This window comes from Lissotriton vulgaris, chromosome 2_1, assembly GCF_964263255.1.
Source record: "Lissotriton vulgaris chromosome 2_1, aLisVul1.2, whole genome shotgun sequence".
Lineage (NCBI taxonomy): Eukaryota > Metazoa > Chordata > Amphibia > Caudata > Salamandridae > Lissotriton > Lissotriton vulgaris.
The window spans coordinates 1,444,336,772-1,444,356,341 of NC_141687.1; the positions used below are offsets into that span (position 1 = coordinate 1,444,336,772).

The following is a 19,570-nucleotide window of genomic DNA, read 5'->3' on the forward strand; positions in this document are numbered from 1 at the left end:
ATTTTTCCGGGGGCAAAAGTTGAAGCCTGGCCTGTTGTAACTATTTTAGGATGGCGCCGGCAAGCTGCCAGCGCCATCCTAAAATAGTTACTAAGTTAGCTTCAACAGGAAGCTCTAATAGATAAAATCGAGCAGGTGCTCGATTTGATCTATTAGAGCTTCCTGTTGAAGCTAATTTAGTAAGTATTTTAGGATGGCGCTGGCAGCTTGCCGGCGCCATCCTAAAATATTTACCATGCCCTTCCTGTGACTCATTCATCAGCCCAAAAACAATCGTGAGCGTCGTCGAGGCAGGTGTGCCTTCTTCACAAATCTACCGTGGAAAATCAGCTGTGATGCTGGATAGAGGCTTTTGCATCCGTGACTTTCACTAGCGCAATACCCGTGCTGTTTCTGTGACCAGGAGCTTATTTCTCTTCATCTGCTGAACTGATCTTTCTCTGACCTTTTCTACACACTAGAAGCATGTGTGAACTCACATGGTAGCCCTGCCCGTTTGGCCCAGCCCACACACTCGCGGTTTGCACCGTCTTCCCGCCATTCACCCACTATGATGGACAGCTCACTCAAGGGACCCCTGCGCCCTTCGGGGCGATTGCATAGTAACACACACATGGTCGCTCGAACTAGTTGATGCTCAAATTCAGTGACTCATTCATTAGCCCAAAAACAATCATGAGCGTCTTCGAGGCTGGACAGGTGTGCCTCTTCCCAAATCTACAGTGGAAAATCAGCTGTGATGCTGGGTAGAGGGCGGCCTTTGCATGGTCACTCGAACTAGTTGATGCTCAAAATCAGTGACTCATTCATTAGCCCAAAAACAATCATGAGCGTCTTCGAGGCGGGACAGGTGTGCCTCTTCCCAAATCTACTGTGGAAAATCAGCTGTGATGCTGGGTAGAGGCCTTTGCATCCTTGACTTTCATGAGCGCAATCCCAGTGCTGTTCCTGTGACCAGTAGCTTCTTTCTCTTCAGATAATTGTGTTCGCACGGGTTGCTGCAAGTTCGCACACGTTTTGTACAATTTCGCAATTTGCGAAATTGTACAAAACCCTCGCGAACTTGCAGAAACCCGTGCGAACATAAAAAAAAAAAAATCCGCAAATTTGCGAGAATTCGCGGATTTTGCGGATTGCGAGTTCGCAAATCCGCAAAATCCGCGAACGCGAGATTCGCACAATTCGCCCATACCTACTTATGTTGTACATTTTATTTCGCCACATAATTCTGAGTGCAGCAGGGAACTCCATTTGTACCGTGGCCCCTAGGCTTTTTAATTCATGCATGTATTGTCCTAATTCCCATTGTCTGTCCTGGGTGGATTTGGAGATATCTGACTGAATCCTAAAGGCCCAATCCTCTTTACTACGTGGACTGTTTTTTAAAGCCTCACTCAAGATTCTCTCTTTGATAGTATACGTTTTAAAGTTTATTAAGATTTTCCTTGGGTTCTTTCTTTCTTTATTCCTACCAAAGGGATCTCGGTGTGCTCTTTGGATGTCTTCATCTAGTCCTATATCTCGTGTCCACGGAAAGTGTTCCTCGAGTAGTCTTACTATAAATTTCTTGACATCTGTCCCTTCTTTCCCTTCTGGGACATTCAGTATTCTTAGATTGTTTTTTCTAGCCTGGTTCTCTAAAGATTCCAGTTTTTCATTAGTACGCCTACCATTCTCTGTTAGAACCCTTATGTCTTTTTCGTTTCTTTCCACTATTTTAGAAAGTCCCTCAACTACTGATTCCACTTCGGTAACCCGATCATTCAGAGCAATGATCTTAGTATCTAGGGCTTCACATACTTCCGGGATTTTGCTTTGATTTTTCTCTGATACGGCAATATTGCCCTCATTTCCTCCAGCATTTTTTCAAGGAACAGGTCCGTTGAGTTTAAACCAGGCGCCGACTTTTGAGATTGATCCCCCAAGGACCTGTTGTCATTAGGGTGTAGGTTCGATTGATTTACTGGAGGTGGAGATTGTGAGATAGCTGTTCCATCAGAGGTTAAATCTGCTTGCACTTGCACTTGCAGTGCAGTGACCGTAAGGTTACTTTGAGTAGGTTCCATGTTGTATCCTTCTCTTATAGTAGGGACAGATAGGGAATTATATGAGACAGAGAGGCCAGGTACAGGGTTACTTACAGGAGACCCAGCTATCGCTGAGGATGATGTGGATACTGATGAATAAGCGTTAGCTTTTAATACTTGTTCCCCCTTGGAAGAAGGCACCTGGCTTTGCTCCTGGACTTTAACCACATGACTGCTAAGCCGATTCCTCTCCTGTGCTGGAAATTGTTATAACCCATGGTTCATGACGAGCTGAGCTCGTCATGAGCACACAGCCAGTGTACTGCATGACGAGCTGAGCTCGTCATGAGCAGCGAAGGGGTTTAAGAAGGATCTGAGGGATGGGGTTACTCGGAGGGGAAGTTCCCTGTTTCTTTTGGGTTTTTCCTCTTGATGTAGTAGTTATTAGGGTTAACTTGGTTTGTTTTTTAGACTTCCTTTTAGTGCTTCGAGGGGCGACAGATTGCTTAGACGCCGCAGGAGTGGTATACTTGAGGAATTGCCTGTTTCTCAGGCAGTAGCTTGATCTGCCTTTTTCCTGGGCTACGCTTATTCTTGCTTCCTCAGTACGTGCCTCCTCTGCTTGCACAGATGCTACTGCCCCTCTACACTCACTTGTTGTAGCACTGCTTGCCTCAGCACAGTTTACCTCTACCTCTGCTCTCAATCCCAGCACCTGAACTTGTTCTATGTTATTTTCAACCCCCCCTTTAGGGCTTTGTCACCCCATCCTCGCTTCTTACACCCCCAGTGATATCAAATTTTTTCGTCCGCTGCTGAACTCTGGGGTGTTCCACGAACTGCCTCGCTCCCTGTGAGATTGAGCCTCTTTCTCCTTTTCCTCCTTTTCCTCTAAACACAGAGGTTAACGCTATAATTCCTTCTGTCTCCTTCGTTGAAGCGATAAATGAGGTGCTTTCTAATACGACATTTTTCAGTGGGCATGCAACTCCTTCCACTCCCACATTCTGCAAGGCGTCACTCACCCTTGCTCCGGTTTTCTCACCAAGCAGCGTTTTCAATTGACCTCTAGTGACTCCGTCAACTCCACACCCTGCCGGTAGAGTTTTGACGCTTCCCTTGCTGCCCTTGCTGCCCCGGACCAGGAAGGGAACTCTGCTGGTGGCTCTCCGACAAGCCCTGCAAGCCTCCTGTGCGGTGCTCCGCAATCCAGCATACGGCAAAACAACACACCCCTGCCTCCTCTGCATAGGCGGACACGAAGCATGAAGCACCGAGCACGGCGGGCACGCGATTCCAGCTCCGTAAGGCTCCGCAAACAATCCTGTTTAAGTGGGCGGTAGCATGTGTGCGTGACGGAGGCTATTATGCTATCAGCAGAGTCAAAGTCAGAGGTCAGTGATTCCGATGTAATAATTTTTAGAAGTTCCGATATAGTGATTTTTTAAAGGAGAGAGTAATAAACGGAGGCGAGAAGAAAAAGGAATCTATCTTGTAAATTGCGATGTCATATCTGGTATTTCGCTGGGGCAGTCACCACGGAGCTCCCGAACTGGCGTCCTAGCCGGCCGCCATCTTCCCCCTCACTTCTATCTATGTCTTTGCAAAATTACACATGATGGACGCTCACGTTCCTTTGATGATCCTGAAAAACTCAAACTTTTTCTCCGTAACTTCTCTTCCACTGGAATGGATACGACAACCTGACTTTTCTCTTGTGTTTTTCTTCTGTTGCTCTTTAGGAATGCCTCTTTAACCTTATTTGTTTTGTATTACTTCCATTTCTTTGATATCTACTGTTTTTCCTGTCTCATTTCTTTCTCTATGTTTCTCCTCAATCTGCTCTCTACACTAATTTGTTCTAATTTTTTTGCATTATACTCCCTTCTATCTTTTTGTATGATGCCTTAATTATGGTCCTCCTTCTTCTATATCTTGTTTTTCTTTTCGAGACCCGCCTTGCCTCGCGCCAATATGCCTCCTCTTCATTGTCTTCTTCCTTTTTCACAGATCTGGCTGATTTGCTTTGATCTGTTTGTTCCTCTTTATCTTCTTGCTCTATCCCTTTCCTTTTCTCCTTTTTCTTCTTCTGCTTTCTCTTTGATCGTATACTTTTTGTTTCTTTGTATTTATATTTATTCTTTAGTGTTCTTTGTTATTGACGTAGGGTTAATGTATTTTAGTATTGTGGATCTTTTTTTTGGATTGTCTTCATGTAATTTTTTTGTATGGTATGTTCTTTTTTGTAGTCATATCCTTGAAGTGTATTTGCTCTGCATGTTCTCCATCCTCCCAATCCTCCATTATGTGTAACTTTGTCACGTGGAACGTCCGGGGTCTTGGGAATCCAGTTAAAACGCAAAAGATACTGCCACATGTATCTAAACTTAATTCTCAAATTGCTTTTCTTCAAGAAACTCATTTTTCATATGTGGAGTTGCTAAAGTTGAAAAGACAATGGGTGGGCCAAGTTGTTTTTTCTCCTGCATCCAACAAAAAAAGGGGGTGTTGCTATATTGTTTCATAAAGCTTTATCAGTTCAAATTGTATCCACTCAAAATGATGATGATGGTCGATGGGTAATGGCTAAGATTGTGGTACAAAACAAAACATTAGTTTTGTTAAATATCTATGGTCCTGTTAGGCCAGATCCCAAATTTTGGAATGATATTAAATTTCTTCTCTCCTCAATTGATTGCACTAATATTATTGTTGCTAGTGACTTCAACCAATGGTTAGACTGTTTTTCTGATAGACTGTCCAAGTGTAAATTTCAACCTGATAAATCTCATAAATCTTTTCAATCGGCCATTGCCTCTTGTCCATTATTTGATGTTTGGAAAACTTGTAACTCTGATCTGCTTGAATACACTTTTTTCTCTAATATGTATCACACTCGTTCTAGGATTGATTACATTTTGGTTAGTAAGTCCATACTTCCCTCTATTCAAAAATTTGAAATTTGATCCATTTTTATTTCAGATCATGCACCTGTTTATGCTGTTTTAGACCTTACACTTACTTCCTCCAAATTTAGCAATGGATGGAAATGTAATACTTTCTTATTATCTGATACAGTTTTTATCAAAGACGTCACAACTTGTATTAATGAATTCTTTAATTTCAATAACCCATTGGATACTTCTGTCCCTAATAACTGGGATGCTTTTAAAGCTGCTCTTCGTGCCTTTACTATTTCTTATGTATCAAAAAAAAGAAGGCCACAAGAAATAAATATGAGGATCAACTACAAAAAAATCAAAGGATTAAAGCATAAATATTTTTCCTGTAAGTCTCCTAATGCCCTACATGATTTAATTGCAGAAAAAAATGAACTTAATAAATTAGCAACCATTGAAGCATGTCACATTCTGCTTAAGATCAAATCTAAGTATCATGGGGGTCAAAATAAAGCGGGCAAGATGTTAGCAAATTACTTAAAAGGTAAGTCTGAATGTAAAACTATTGGCCCTATACTCAACGAGTCTACTAAAAAACTGGCCCCATCAGACGAAGATATTGCTGAGGTCTTTCATGAATATTATCAATCTCTTTACTCTGATGACACATTCCCCTCCAATCAAAGTTTAGACTCCTTTTTCTCATGTCTCCCTCACCACCTTCTCTTCCTGATGAATTTGACGCATTAGAGAAGGATATTACTCTTCAGGAAGTAATCAATGTCATCCAATTGTTGAAAAAATCGAAGGCACCAGGCCCTGATGGGTTACCTGTAGAATTGTATTCTACCTTTAACTCAATTTTTGCCCCCAAACTATTACAACGTTTTAATTCCTTTATTGCTGATGCTAGAGCGTCTGGGTCTTTTATGGATGCCTTAATTGTCATAATTCCTAAACCTGACAAGGACCATTCATAGTGTAAAAATTATCGTCCTATATCATTAATTAGTTATGATTGTAAAATCTTTGCCAAGATTCTTGCGTCCCGCCTTGATAGCATCATTCCTCTTTTGATTAACACTGACCAAGTTGGATTTGTGAAAGGTAGATTAGCTTCTGTCATTTCCCATGGCAAAAAAAGAAAGGCCCCCTTGGCAGCTCTATCTTCTGATGCTGAAAAAGCATTTGACCGTATTAATTGGCAATTCATGTTTCAAACTCTCCAATGGTTTGGATTTGGACCCTCTTTTATTTCTTATATTAAACTTTTGTATTCTTGCCCTCGAGCCAGTATTTTTGTTAATAACCATTTCTCTAAATGTTTTTCCTTATCTAGAGGCACAAGGCAGGAATGCCCTCTTTCTCCTTTATTATTTATCCTATGCCTTGAACCATTTTTAGAACGTATTCGGACTAACTTTCAGATTACTGGCTTTAAACTTAACTCTGTTGAAACTAAAATATCTGCTTATGCAGATGATATTCTAATTTATATGTCCAATCCAGTTGACTCCCTTCCACATTTTATGAGTGAGGTTCGACTCTACTCCTCTATTTCTGGTTATAAACTCAATTTATCAAAAACAGAAGTTCTACCTTTGAATTCTATTTGCTACCAATTTATGTTTAATGATACTAACTTTGCTTGGTGTACCTCCAAAATTAAATATCTTGGCATTTGGTTTTCGTCAACCGTAACTGATACTCTTAAATTCACATTTAACGCATTACTGAAGAAACTTCAAACCCTCCTCCTCATATGGTCTCCCTTATATCTTTCATGGTGTGGTAGATTGGATGCTATTAAAATGATGATTGCTCCTCAAATGTTGTATACAGTGTCTATGCTTCCTATTAAAATCCCTAGAGTATATTTCTCTCGAATAAACTCTATTTGTATAAAATTCTTGTGGAATAATAAACACCTACGTATTGCTCTAAAAAAACGTATTCGACCTAAAAATGAAGGTGGAGTTCGCTTTCCTGACTTTAAAGCTTATCACTCAGCTTTTTGGAATAAACAATCTTTTTCATTATGATTTTTTGGATATTCCTGTCCCCAGTTAGATCCTTTTTGAACGTTCATTATTAAAGGATTTTTCTTTTCAACATAATTTTTTTTATGTCAAATTGTACCTTTTTGTGCAAAAAACCTGTTTTAAAATACTCCCAAACTTTATAATACATTTTCTAAGGATTTGACTCCTCTTCAATGTTTTTTATCCTCTATTGTATGGTATAATAAATTTGTCAAATATAAAGGCAAATCTTTCTACTATAAATATTAGAAGGAAAAGGACATCACTTTTGTTCATCAATTTCTCCACAAGTTTTCTATTATCCCCTTTCATGAACTACAAATACGCTATCACTTACCCGATTCCTTTTTCAATGAATACAACATCATTGTTCACTCCATACAATCGCATTTAGCTACTTTTTCACTCCCACCTGACTCACCATCTTTAACTCCTTCTACTCCTCTATATCCTTTATTTTCAACTCACAGACCTAAAGCCGCCCTTGTATATAAATTATTGTTAACTAATGTTACTGATCGTTCTAAGTCTACTATGGAGGTTGCATGGGAAAATGATCTGTCCGTTTCTCTACCTGTTATAGCTTGGGAGAAACTGTGGTCAAAGTTGTTCAAAGTTTCTGCTGCTGCACATATAACTCAGTCTTTGTATTTTATTTATCATAGAGCTATTATTACTCCTGTTAGTATATGTAAGTTTTCACCAACCTCCTCTCCACTTTGTTGGTCATGTTCTAGTGAAACGGGCACGTTAAAACATCAACTATATGAATGTTCTTCTGTTTTATCTTTTTGGGATTCAGTTTGGAATGTTTGCATGTCAATATTTAACTTCAATGCTACTTTATCATTACTGCATGTTTTTTTAGGATCTTTATCACCTGATGTAAATATTGTATCCTCTGTTTCAAGACTGTTTGATCTTTTTATTGCTTTAGCTTTTAAGGTAATTTTATCATCCTGGAAAGATAATTCCAAATTATTGTTATTTACTTGGTGGAATTTTATTTGTGATGAACACAGGATTGCTACTGTTTCTCAAAAAATCAGATCTGATCTCCTTTGGCTTCCCTTCACTACTTACCTTTCTTCTCACCCTCCTTTACGTTAACTCTTTTTCTTTCTTTTCTATAATATTATCCTATAGCATTGATTCTTCCTCTCTTTTCTTTCTTTCTTCCTCTTTCCTTTTCTTCTTTCTTTCTCTTTCTTGCTCTCCTTTCTCTTTTATCTCTTCTCCTTACAAATGTATCTTATTTTATATGCCTAATTGATTATTTTACTTAGGTTACCTACGTGTTATTATGGCTTTTGTTTTGTATTTGAAAAAACCTTATTAAAAATTTCTTAAACAAAAAAAAAGCCCCCTTGAGGGAAAGTTGGTAACCAAAAGACAAAAACAAAAATGAGTATTCTGCAGGCACACAACAGCCTGCTCAGGAGGGTGGGCCTAGAAACTTATCACAGCCCAACGGAGGGTACCAGGGTAAAAACTGAGATCCCAGGAAGGGTTGGTATTTTGAATGGAAGACAACTGGACACCGAACTGGAGACCCTAGCTTTAACAACAAATAGAATGCCTCTAGTCCACCTGCAGCAAATGGCGCTGAGAGTCTCCAGATGGGCTCACAAGTGTGCCGTGACCAGGTCAAATTGTTCACTGAGGCAACTCTAGTCTCAAAGGGAGGGGTGGATTTAGCTACTCTGGCTGTCTGGCCCAGTAACCTTAAGTGACACAGAAAAGAGCCAACTATTAATGAGATTAGGGTGGAAGGCCTGAGGGTCACTGGTACTAGTATACCCATAGTGGTTGGTCCACTGGTCTCCCCAGATCAAGATCTCCTAGGGTAGACCTATATTGTCCTCAACATTGACAGTCAGGCTACGGAACATCCAATGGCCTTGTTGACCTTAGATTGGGTAGGGGTTAGTGGCCTCAAAAGGGTAGTGGTGTCTTCTGCTATCCCTGTACAGTGTCTGCTCTGAAACGATTTTGTGTACTCAGCATGGGCTGAGGTAGAAAAGAAAACTCATGCAGCAATACTGGGAATACTTGAATGAGTATGTATGCAAACAACTGCACAAAGCAAAACCCACGGTGAAAAAGAAGTGTTGGAGCCTGAAATGCTTGACAAACCTTCCAAGAGAAAGAGCAGGATGTCTGGGAAAACAGTTTCAAAGCAGACACCAAACCAAGTCTCCTCTTCTCAGGGAGAAGACTTGTCAGCCCCAGAGGCAACTGAGCCTTATCAGCATGGGCCTTACACAGCAGAGCTTTTAGGACCAGGGGGCCTCTTGGGAAGATCTGTACCAGGGGTAGAGAACCTGTCCCATTCTTGAAAGCCTGTGACAGCAAGCTGCTGATCAGAAAAAGGGAAGTGTCAGAGACCCCAAACCTGCTGCCACTTGGAGATTGGTAGTGCCTCAGCAGTTTAGAGCTTCTCCTAACATTTGCCCATGACATTCCATTAATTTGGCATTGTGCCCAGGCAAAAACCTGGAGTCAGTTAGTCAACTATTTCCACTGGCCAGGAATATCTCAGAAGGTGAAGGATTTTTGCAACTCCTGTGCACCTGTCAGGTTAGTGGCAAGACAGGTAGCCACCTGAAGGTCCCTTAATTCCACTTCCAGTGGTCGAGGTACCCTTTGAAAGGGTATGGATTGACATTCTTTGTCCCCTTGACCCTCTACCAGCACCAGGGAACAAATTCATCTTGGTAGTAGTGGATCATGCCACCAGGTACGCTGAGGCACTTCTCCTAAGGAATATCACTGCACCTACAGTGGGCCAAGGCCCTCCTTGGAATTTCTACTACGGTTGGCTCTCCTAAGGAGGTAGTGATAGACAGAGGTAAAAACGTAATGTCCGCATACTTGAAACACATGTGGGATGAGTGTGTAGTGATCTATAGGTTCGCTACACCAAACTATAGACAGATGAATGGCTTTGTTACCATATTTAATGATTAGTGGATTCCCTGAAAAACCCAGAAGGAGATGGGATGTCTTGCTACCTTGCCTGCTTTTTGCTTACAGAGAGGTGGCACACACCTGGGTAGGATTTTCCCCCTTATTTCTTGACCCCTGGACAGACTAACTGATGTACACATGATGTGGACACTGGTGACAGCCTACCTGTCAAAAATAAAATATACAGGCGGGGCAGTCTGATCATGTCAAGGAATGATTCAAAGACGATGTAAGCAAGATGCTGGAGTTGGGTGTCATTAAACCCTCAGAGAGCCCCCATTACCATGAAAAGAGCATTAGAAATATCTACTTTTAGCTCTGTCTACCGTTTGGGGATTCTCAGGACTCTGCACAGTGTGCTTCTTTTTAGTACGTTGTATAGAGATCAAGCTTCCTATACCTCTTAAGTAGGCTTTATTGCCCATAAGACAGGATACTTGGTATTTAAAGGAAGGGTGTGTAAATGTTTAATATTAAACATGTCTTCACAGTGACTAGCCCGTCAAAGATATTTTCACTGAGATATTTTCAGTGAGGCAAGACTGGCTTCCAATGGTAAACAAATATTAAATATCAGTACTGTATTTCAGGAATATGACTAGCTAGAAAAATAATTCAACAACTAATTTTAATAGTTAATAATATTCCAATTCAATGGTGGAGTCTTCTTTATTTAATATTACAGAACAGTAACTTTTAGAAAGTTACCTTTGTCCGTCTAAAGTCCCGGAATCTAAATCTGCATTTTATTCTCTAACCTCTGCTAGCCACTAATTAGCATTTAAATGGGCACCAAGGAGATGTAAACCTACTCCCAGAAGCAAACAATAGGCTGACCTGAATGGGCGGAGGTGACCCATCTAAACCTCACAAAACATGCCTTGCCTGGTTGCTTAAATCTCAAATTTGTTCTACCAGACTTCTGTCTCTAAGGTTGATATGCCTTTTTCACTTGTCAGAGGCCTCTAAAGGTGCTTGAGCAGTCAGAAATGAATTGACTTTGGCTCTTCTGTTACACTAGACAGCTTTCCCCAGGATGGAAAGAGTCCTTCATTTTACTACACATCCCCTTGTTGACTGGAAGGAGAACAACAGCACAGAGTTCCACCCTGAAGAGCATCAGGGCACCAAAGCATCCAGTATACATTAAAGTAAATTCTAGGGCAAAGCTGAACTACTGTCCGGCTTCAAACAGGTACTGTGCTTTCTTCGAAACTACCAGTAGCAGCCGATCACAGGCAAAGCTAGCTTCACAGACTTTTCCCTGGAATGGCTTTCTGGTCATAGTTCTAAGAAGGGAGGTGGTTCTCATACCCAGACACCTCTCTATGAGGATCCATGGCAACTTAGTATTACACAGACACAACAAGCATTGTCAAAGCCAAGGCATGCAATTACAGGCATGCACAAATGCTGTTTTCTTGCACCGCATGTGCAAATGCCATTTAGCACATAAAATCGGAGCCATTGGATTTACCAGTACTGCAAAGAAAGACTACTTTCTGTATACAATGTATATAGGCAATAGAAAACTAAATGTAACCATTCAATTAACTTTCCAATGTGTAGTAACCCTGTTAGATCTAACAACCTTTGATGTGGTCTTCCCCCAAGGTTTTTGCCTTCTTCCCTCCTGGTATTTGGATTTTTTGGGAATTAAGACTCTGTGCACTTTACCACTGCTAACCAGTGCTAAAGTGTTTGTGCTTTCCCCTTTAAACATGGTAAAAGTGGCTCACACCCAATTGACACATTTCATTTACTTGTAAATTCATTGTACAGTGGTACTACATGTACCTTGGGCCTGTAAAGTAATTGCTAATAGTGGTTCTGCCGACTGCTTTGTGCCAATCACTTAAGTAGCCCTCTCGAACATGTTTGAGGTCTGCCATTGCTACCAGTGTGCAGTTTTAATCTGCAAATGATCTAACAAAATAAAACTTTTGTGAGGCCTAAACCTTCCTCTTTAATACATATGAGTCACCCCTACAGTAGGTCCTAAACAGCACATAGGGCAGGGTGCATTGTATTTAAATGGCAGAACATGTGTTTTTACGGGTTACATCTCCTGGTAGTAAAACACTCCCAAAGTCGTTTTTCACTACTGTGAACCATACCTCTGCAATGGGATATCATTAGGTATTACATTTAATAAGTGCTAACTTTTGATTGGGAGCAGATAAAGATATCATGTTTGGACTCAAATGGATTGTACTTTAAAATCCTCAGTAATGGTAAAGTCGGACTTTAGATTACAATTTCAAAAATGCAATATTTTTGAAAGTTGTCTTTTTCCTGCTCTACATTTCCTAAAGCCTTCTAGGAGTTTCTAGCTGCCGGGCCTGTTAATTACTCCCCCATCAGGAATGTATATCAAGCAACAGGACCTGGGTGTAGCTGGGAGAGGGTCAACCTACCCAGATAAGAGGGGCTGAGCTGTTCCCTGCCCCACTTACATTTGAATTGCCTGTCTCTTGCAAACTCCCGAAGGAATTTCACACCAGCCTTTTGTCATCAAAAGCCTGGGAGGGAAAAAGAAGGAAGTTTCCATAACCAGGCATGGGGTTAGTCTAATACTTTCCCCCACGTCAAAGGCTGGCACCAGGTATAAATATTGGACCACTATGAACAACAAAAGGAGCTCAAGGGGGAAGGTACTAGGAAGGAGGAGGTGGCCCCCCACTCAGTCAGTATTCAACACAAAATACCTCCTCCAACAGACACCAACAAATCAGGCAGACCTGGAGTAGAGTTGCACAAAAGGTCATACTCTTACTCAAAGGAAGTGTATCCTTAACACTAATCCACAGGCCGTCGTGTAAACATATACTAAGGTCTTATCTCATTCTCACCCATGGGAAAGAACGTGTGAAGACAAAAACGTGTGAAAGCCAAAAGAGAGCGCCTCACGGTAGTAACACCCGAGGGGGTTCCTGACCTGGCATTGTCAGTTTACCCACTTCTCATCGTTGGTCGCTCTCTCTTTGTCGTGACAAACCAAACAGAGAAACAACAGAAAAGAGCATCCAAAGGATAGTGAATGTGTAAATACAAACTATCAAAAAGTGCTGTGTAAAATGAATAATCTAATTAACACCTCTTATATCTCCTAAAAGTGACCAAATATCGGTGAGTGCACCTAGAACCCATGCAGTGGCCAACGTGGAAGGGAAAGGCCAATGCTATTAAAAATGGGAACCACTTGCTAGCTGTATTGACTTTATTCTGTTGCTGTGGGTGGTCCCAATTAAAAATGGTTCAAAATGTACCATGCTTGAATGATGCCGACATGTTTCATTGCTGTTGTTTCAGCAAATTCATTAGGGCAAAGGTGGGGTTTTGTTAATTCAAATTTCTGTTTTCTCAGTCTTCATATGGTCTGTAATAAACAATTAAAACAACACACGCAAACATCACAGCGGAAAGATGATAGGTGTGAACAAGGTATAACTACTGGGATTTTGAACAACAATACACACACTAAACACACCACAAAGGACATGTGGAATGTTTTACCTGATGGCTGCCAATACGCTGCATACCAGCAACCACCTGTCATCAAAGGGCAACGTGTCACAAGATCACGTGCTCCCCAGAATTGCACAAATGAATTACTGCAATCTGTGAACATAAAAAGCGCACACGAGTGCTGTGAGAGCGCATATTTCGTTCACAAAATGAATGCCCTCACTTCAAACAAAAACAGTGTCCTTTTCTTGAAGTATGAATAAATATTGGACCCTCAGGGCTAACTTGTGATTGGGAACATGGAGAAACATCATGTTTGGTCTCAGCAGAATCACAATTTAGAATCCTCTTCAATAGTAAATTTGGATTTTAAGTCACAATTCTGGAACTGCCATTATTAGCAAGTTGACCTTTTCTTTTTCTCAACATTTAGTGCCTGCAGTCTGTGACTGTGCCACATGCCTGTAAATAAGTGGAATTTGGCCTTTGTTTATTCCTCCTAGACAGTGAGACAAAGGGGATGTGTGGGATGGAGCTGTTTCTTGCCCACTTACATTTCAAAGAACTGCCTCCAGCATACTCACAATGAACTTGACACCAGCCTATGTCTCCCTAGACCACTTGGAGCCTGAGAGGGAGAAGGAAGGAAATGTCCAGAACTAGATATGAGGGTAGTCTTGAACCTTCTACCACTTCATAGGCTGGCACCAGGTATGGACCCTCAGACCCACTCTTTAGCACACTCCTGGACCTGTAAAGGGCCCCAGAAGGACTGCCTTCTACTTTAAAGGACTGCCCTGCTGCTACCAGAGGACCGCACTGCTGCTTGAAACGTGCCTTGTAACCTCAGAGGACTGCCCTGCAGCTTGAGGTCTGCCTTGCTGCTTGATCCCAGGATTAGCTACGGGGAATTACTAAGTTCCAAGTTCCAGGGACCATGAACCCTGCACCTGGCCTCTTCCAGGAGTACGTCCTGACCTCCCCAAGTGGTGCTTAATAAGTCATTCAACCTTGGAAGTGGTGCTAAAGGTGCTCCTCCAGCCAAAATCTGAAACTTCGGAATTAGAAAAAATCTCAACAAAAAGTGGCTTGAGAACTGACACGAGGCTGGGACCTAGCCACTCGCCTAGCCGCCTGGGATACCTAGGATACCTCACTTGTGTGGGTGGGCCAATGGCCTGTGACGAGGAACAGCCCAAAACATAGGGATTTAGAGTATAGAACCGAGAATTCTAACCGCTACATTTTTTAAAAATACTTTTTTAGCCAGTTCTGCTCTGGACACCCACACAAGTGAGGTATAATTTTACTCGGGAAAACAAGGGAGGGCTGGGTGGTAGGACATTTGTGTCAGCACGGTGATTCCACGCAAAAATATGTGAAAAAGATGTTTTTTGTCAGCTAAATTTGAGGTATTCAGGGGATTCTGGGTAGGGAAACGTCGGGGGATCCATGCAAGCCGTACCTCTCTGGATTCCCCAGGGTGTCTAGTTTTCAAAAATATGTGGGTTCGGTAGGTTTTCCTAGATGGCGGCCAGCCGGGGCCAAAAAACCAGATGCCTCCCCAAAACCAGGTCGTTTTGTTATGGGAAATTTTGAAGTCTCCACAATACGATTTGGGCCATTTCCTGTTTCAGCCACTTTGCCTACCCACACAAGTAAGCTACCATTTTTATCGGGAGACCTGGGGGAACGCTGGGTGGAAGAAAATTTGTGGATCAACGCAGATTCCAGAACTTTCCTACACAGAAATTTGAGACAAAAGTGATTTTTATCAGCTAAATTTGATGTTTGCAGGGGATTCTGGGTAGGAAAATGTTGGGGGACCCATGCAAGCCATACCTCGCTGGACTTCCCCGGGTGTCTTATTTTCAGAAATGTGTGGGTTTGGAATTTTCCCAAGATGGCCTCCGAGCCCGGGGCCAAAACCCCAGGTGACACCTTTTGCAAATCCAGGTTGTTTTGTGGTAATTTTGATGTCTCCTCAATACGTTTTAAGCCCTTGGCTATCACGGGTACTTGACCCACCCATGCGAGTGAGGTACCAATTTTATCAGGAGACCTAGGCAAAGACTGAATGGTAGGAAATATGTTGATCCACGTAGATTCCAGAACTTTCTCACACAGAAATTTGAGAAATTTTTTTTCAGCTAATTTTGGGTTTGCAGGGGATTCGGGGTAGGAAAACGTATGGGGACCCACGCAAGCCATACCTTTCTGGACTCCCCTGAGTGTCTAGTTTTCAGAAATGTGTGGGCTTGGTAGGTTTCCGAAGATGACCGCCGAGCTCGGGTCTAAAAACCCAGGTGACTCCCCTTGCAAATCCAGGTTGTTTTGTGATAGGTCATTTTGATGTCTCCTCAATACATTTTGGGCTCTTGCCTGTCACAGGTACTTGACCCACGCACGCGAGTGAGGTACCATTTTCATTGGGAGACCTGGGGGAACACTGGGTAGTAGAATATTAACTTTCCCACACAGAAATTTGAGTAAAAAGTGATTTTTTTCAGGTAAATTTGAGGTTTGCAGGGGATTCTGGGTAGGAAAACATGAGGGGACCCTTGCAAGCCATACCTTGCTGGACTCCCTCAAGTGTCTAGTTTTCAGAAATGTGTTGATTTGGTAGATTTCTCAGATGGCCGCCGAGCCCGGGGCCAAAAATCCAGGTGACCCCCCCATTGCAAATCCAGGTTGGTTTGATATAGGTAATTTTGATTTTTTTTAGCTAAATTTGAGGTTTGCAGAGAATTCTGGGTAGGGAAACGTTGGTTCCAGGCCGTCATGAGCATGGAGGGGTAAGACAAAATCTTAACTTAAGACAAAATCCTAACTTAAGACTAGTAAACACCTTCTGCGAATACCAAAAGTAGTAAGTTTAGGATTTTGTCGTAAGTTAGTTCCGTGAATCGGCCCCTGTATATGTAGAGTCTATGAGTATGCAGCACAGAAGTGCCTCACACAGCGATTAAAGTGTTCAGTGCTTTGGTGCTCATAGGGCTTGTGTGTGACAGTGTGCACTGCACTCATATTAGCATTTTGACATAATACATTGCCTTGCATTGGGCTTGATATTTAACCCCTTCGCTGCTGGGTGTTTCCCCCCCCTCATGCGGGGGGAGGGGGCCGCATGCGGCCCTGCTGTGCTTGTGACGAGCTCGGCTAGTCATGAGGCACAGTGCAGCTGCACTCATGACGAGCGAAGCTCGTCAAAACCACACCCATTTTCGAACGTTCAGCACAGCAGGGTAATTATCCCGCGTGCGAACGTTCAAACGGTCATGACGAGCTCCGCTCATCATGAGTGCAGCTCAACCGGGCCTCATGACGAGCTGAGCTCTTCATGAGCATGGAAGAGGTTAAAGGCCAGCAGTGCTGTATCTGTCCGTCATATTGGGGAGTCTCCCAAGTGATAAATGCTGGCTCTGTGTGGTATTGAAGGAGGGGAGCATCCTGGGCAGGGTCACCCACGGAGTGAAGGAAAGACCCATTATAGCTTGGGGTGGGAATGGGGGACTCATCTTGCCACGCTGTTAATATACATGGAGTCCGCTTACATTTTTATTCGAGTCCGTTTGATTTGCACATTGTGATGCCCCCACTTGTCCATGTAGCCCAAACCTCCAGATCGTTTATTAACATCGCCCATGACAAGGACACATGACTGACATCCGTGGACCATCTTGGGGCTCCTCGGAAGTCCGGCCATGGTTTTACAAGGGGAGGGGCAGTGCACACATTTGTAAAACCATGAAATATGGCTAGTGAAATAACACTAATAAAAAATTAAAAGTTAAAGAAACAGTGCTGCAATTTCTTACCGGCTCCGTCTGCTTCAATCCAATCATGTAGCACCCGAGCTGCTTTCCCCTGCTCTACCATGCCACACACCTGCACGTCATGGGATTGCGTTTCATAGTATTAAATAAGCCTCAGCCTGTGGGACTACCTAAACAGCATCGCTCAGGCAGACAGCCGGGGCGCTATAAATGCGTGAAAATACATTTCAGTGAGGTGATATGGACTACCCACTTTGAAAGTGGAGAAGTGTGGCTCACCAGTTAGAGGCGGTAGACCCAGAAGCAGAGGTCGGCCCGGGACCAGGGTTCAATTCCTGACGCGGCAGGGTACGGAACCAATGTCAGCGGGCTCGATAAATCTCGCCTCAGTGCCTCTCTAACCATAGGTCCCACACTGCAACTCTGGGCAATAGCTTGCTTAATCTCCACAATGGCCCCCTCACTGCCGGGGATGCCTGGCTTCACCCTGGGGATGCCCAATAGGGACCATCTTACAGGGAAAGCCAGGACGTGTTCCCCAGCGGTACACAGCGCCAAGAAACCCCAGGGTGAACGTGCGCTCTAAAAATTCATACTAACATAACATAACATAACAAATGCGTTAGTCTAATGCCTGATGCGTGGTATGCAATCAAATACACAGGTTCTAAAACAATTGCCTCGTTTTTGTTGGCACTCACTAGTACTGTAAAGTATGAGTACAGTATTTTAAGTACAATTGAAGGTACACATTTAATTACTGATACTACTTAATTTGAAAAGTGAGGTTGGATAAACAATGTAATATATGATAAACTTAAAAAATGTGTAAATCTGGCTATACCCATTAGCTTACATTTTAGTTCGATTTATTCCAAGGCACAAAGCGTCTTGCATAGGCTGGCACTAAGAATTAGGCATAATGAGAAATTCAGAATTTAAGTGAAGAAAAACATACGTTTGTTTTGCTCTGTGAAGTACATTATGTACTGACGTAAGGTGGAGTCTCCGATCAGATAAAGACGCTTTCTTTGCAAGCAGTTCAGATAATCTTCACCTGTTTTGTAGGACACCATATTGCAGAAAACGGGATGCCATATGTTTTGTAAGAAATATCCGCTAGGGTAAGGAGACACCATTCCTGTCTTGCATTTTTCAGTCGGTTTACTGATATTTCCTTGGGAACAGAAAACAAAAAAAGAAACAGTGTTACATGGTTATTATATCTAATTTTTCACTTTACAATATATGGAACTGTCTGTGTGCAGCTTGAAACAACTGGGATGTTTTCTACTCAGGTGTCCGCCTGACCGACACCAACAACTTGGTACACCAAGTAATTAGGTGCAGTGTGAATTTTCAGGTTAAACTCTAAATCAAATTTTGACTTTTCCCTTCTGCTGATTTTGCTCCTCTTCATTTAGTATTCCTTTTAAAAGCTGCAACTTCTAAACAATATTCTCAATGAACTTCACAAAATACTCACACATCTTCAGTTATTGTAAAAGTCGATGTTGGCTTTTCACCATCATGAGAAATTGCATGACCCATTGTAATGAAATGAAGAAACTCCATGAAACTTCAAGATAGGTTCAATGTACACCCACCGGATAATCCATACCAGCAGTCGGACGCAACAGCTGACTCTCAACTACTGAGATCAATGCGTTCCAATGCTGACATGGTTAGCATTCTTACAAAGAGAATATTTCTGTGAAAGGGCAAGTTACAACACATCTTCCCTTTATAAAACAAAGGGAAAAAAGGAATAGAAGAAACAAAGACGTGAGGGCAGGTTGGAGGCAGAGGGAACAGCACATAAAAAAGAACAAACCATTGTAGAACATCATCTAGAAGGTGTGTAGGCAGCCTTGGGTCTAACAGAGCATCCAGAAAGATCAGAACGAACACCCTGGGAATGTCTAACACCACTGTGGGGTTGTCTGACCTGGGTTTGAAAACCCACACCATCATCCCCAGTCCCACATTTAGAAAGGCGGGACATACTCCAAATATCACCACCAGTGAGCATAACAACGTTTTTCATAACTTTGATGATGTGTTTGGGACCCAAAAACTTGGATTCACCTTTGGGAGACCACACAGCCTTTTTTACAAAAAATGGATAGCCCTCCTTCCAGTCACACTTGCGCTCACCCATTTTGGCATCAAACCTTTGTTTGTAATCATCCTGATACTTCCTGACTCTCCAATCATCTACAGTGTTATTCCTGTCTTTGATACTCAAACACACAGGATTAAGTTTGGAACCAGCAACCCTGCCCCTAAGTTTCCTGAAGGGAGAGCAACCAGTGATAATGTTGGGAGTGTTCCTGTGTGCCAATATTTTTTCCCTAATGACTCCCTTTAGGCGGAAACCAGTGTCG

The 19,570-nt window shown here is 42.3% G+C and overlaps 1 protein-coding gene across 1 annotated transcript in view; it reads right to left on the reverse strand.

Annotated features, from left to right (window-relative positions):
• Positions 1-19,570, reverse strand: part of LOC147732729 (NXPE family member 4-like) — a 465,136-nt gene that overhangs the window by 23,165 nt on the left and 422,401 nt on the right. The window contains exon 5 of the mRNA XM_086957281.1: positions 18,142-18,360. Within this exon, the coding sequence (XP_086813407.1) occupies positions 18,142-18,360 (219 nt within the window). The remainder of the gene's footprint in view (positions 1-18,141; positions 18,361-19,570) is intronic.